A 2,198-nucleotide genomic window follows, 5' to 3' on the forward strand; every position below is an offset into this window, starting at 1 on the left:
TCGATCGTCCAACGAGAAATTTCGTAAATAATAATAAAGCCGTTTGTCTGATTTGAAGGAAGCGAAACGTTTTCGATTGAATTAAATTAGGTCGGGGAAATATTTTCTTTATTTCGAATTTACCTGGACTCATTAATTCCTAATACCGTTAATTCCTAATATGGTTGGTTAACCTCACCTCGATCCCATTGTAAACCGCGATCTCGTTCCCGGAGCAATAATTCAGGCTGAAGTTTCGTTTCTGTGGCGCGTACTCCTGATCCGGCTCGTTTCTGATTATCTTCATATGAACGTAGATCCTCTCCGACGATCTGCCCATGAATTTGTAACTGCACAAAGTATTGGGCGGATACCAGCTCTGCAACGACTTGATGCTCTCCCTCGTCCTCTCGCTGCTCCTGTACACGAACTCGCAATTCTGATCGTTTCCAAACGCGTGCGCCTCCTCCGTTTCCTGGAACGACAATTGGAAACCGTCGTGCATCACGGTCCCGTCCTGCTCCGCGAAGAACTCGACCACGATGTTCCTCCCCCTCGAAAGGATCCGTGGCACCTGGCCCTCCCCGCAAAACTTGGAGATCTCGAACATCTTCCCGTCCACGTTTTCCAACAATGTCAGATAATCGCCCACGCAACTGGTGCTCCCCAACTTCTCCGATCCTCGCCCCTTCTTTCCGTATCGGTACTCGGGAACCTTATTCAAGGGAAAAAATATATGTATGTATATATATAATTCAATGTTTATTGATTAATTTAATCAATTCTTTAATTTAATTTCATCGGCTCGATTCGATCGAGTTGATATAATCGTATGGATTCGCGCATCGTATCTATATTCTTTGCGCGCGTACAGAGAACGTTTAATCAACTTGCTCCCCGCAAGGAAACTTGGCGGGAACAGTTTAGAGAGAGTTTAGTTATTAGTTATTGCATCCTTGGTCGGGAAATTAAAGCGCGACAATAATTGGCGAAATAATTCCCGCCTTCACTTGACTAGGAATCATCGACGACGATAGTTGAGAGAAGGAAACGAATACAAAGGAACAAAATGAAAATTGTTTTAAGACTGTTTAATTAATTCAATTAATTTTAATATCTTAACCCTTTGCGCTCCAAGCTGACTCTCTGGCACTACTGGGATTGATGCAATTTGAATGGCGACGATATTTATTTATGTTTGATAAATTGGCTCCTAAGCTCTTTACGTATAATCTTATGAGATGTAGAATAATATATTATTAAATAGCTAGATTTTTTATCTCAAATTAGACCGTGATCGTGAGTCGAAGTTTTTGAGATTTGTAAGCATGGAATACGGTAATGAAATTAGTTGAAGCGAATTTGATTTTTCGTTATTGAATGACAAAATTACTTCTATTCTTAAAGAAATTAACGATAGAGAGAGCAATGATGAACATAGAGATGAAATAAGAGATATAAGAAAAATAAGAATAATGGATAGTGAATGTGAAAGCAATCAAGTGAAGATATCGCAGAAGACACGGAAAATTCCAAATGGATGCATAGAATCGGAAAATATATCGCGAAGAATACAATTTGTAGGACCTCAAGTATCTTCAAAAAAATAAATGAACCATTAAATTTTTTAAAACTATCTTTTACCGATGAACTTATTAATGAAATAGTGCTCTACTTGCCCTGACAAACCGAGGATTCATCCTGATAATTACTTCTTAAAATATCACACAAAACAATATTATAAATTTCAATATTGTAAATTTTGTTTCTTTATATGTAAAGATACATAAAATATTAAAATATAAAAGTTTTACGCGTTAATTTTAATATCTTATTAAAATTTTAAAAAAAAATTTTTAAAAATTTTAGTATCTTATTAAGATAATAATATCTTAATTTGTGCGTGAAATCGTTATAAATTAGCTGTAAGAAACCGAATACGCTGATCCGAGTCTGGAGTTGCTGAATTTCGACCGAGCGAAACAGGCCTGGAGTGCAAAGTATAAATATTATCTCGAAAGAAAGAAAGAAAGAAAGAAAAGACACGACAATCCTTGAAAAATCAAAATCAAAATGCCAACTCACCTGCAACGCGGTCATCTTCTCCTTGCCCGAGCCTTTCCTCGCGACCTCCGCGTGCCCCCCCATCCCATCGCTCGGATGTATCCTCGCGTCCGATACATCCCCCGGATCGGGGGATATATTCCTCCTTATCGAGT

The 2,198-nt window shown here is 38.1% G+C and overlaps 1 protein-coding gene across 1 annotated transcript in view; it reads right to left on the bottom strand.

Annotated features, from left to right (window-relative positions):
* The window catches only part of LOC102679642, a 21,722-nt gene that overhangs the window by 770 nt on the left and 18,754 nt on the right, over positions 1-2,198 (bottom strand). The window contains exons 5-6 of the mRNA XM_006607934.2: positions 2,063-2,191; positions 179-695 (exon numbers count right to left, since the gene is read on the bottom strand). Coding sequence (XP_006607997.1) covers positions 179-695; positions 2,063-2,191 — 646 coding nt within the window. The remainder of the gene's footprint in view (positions 1-178; positions 696-2,062; positions 2,192-2,198) is intronic.

This window comes from Apis dorsata, unplaced genomic scaffold (genome assembly GCF_000469605.1).
Source record: "Apis dorsata unplaced genomic scaffold, Apis dorsata 1.3 scaffold_23, whole genome shotgun sequence".
Taxonomy (NCBI): Eukaryota; Metazoa; Arthropoda; class Insecta; order Hymenoptera; family Apidae; genus Apis; species Apis dorsata.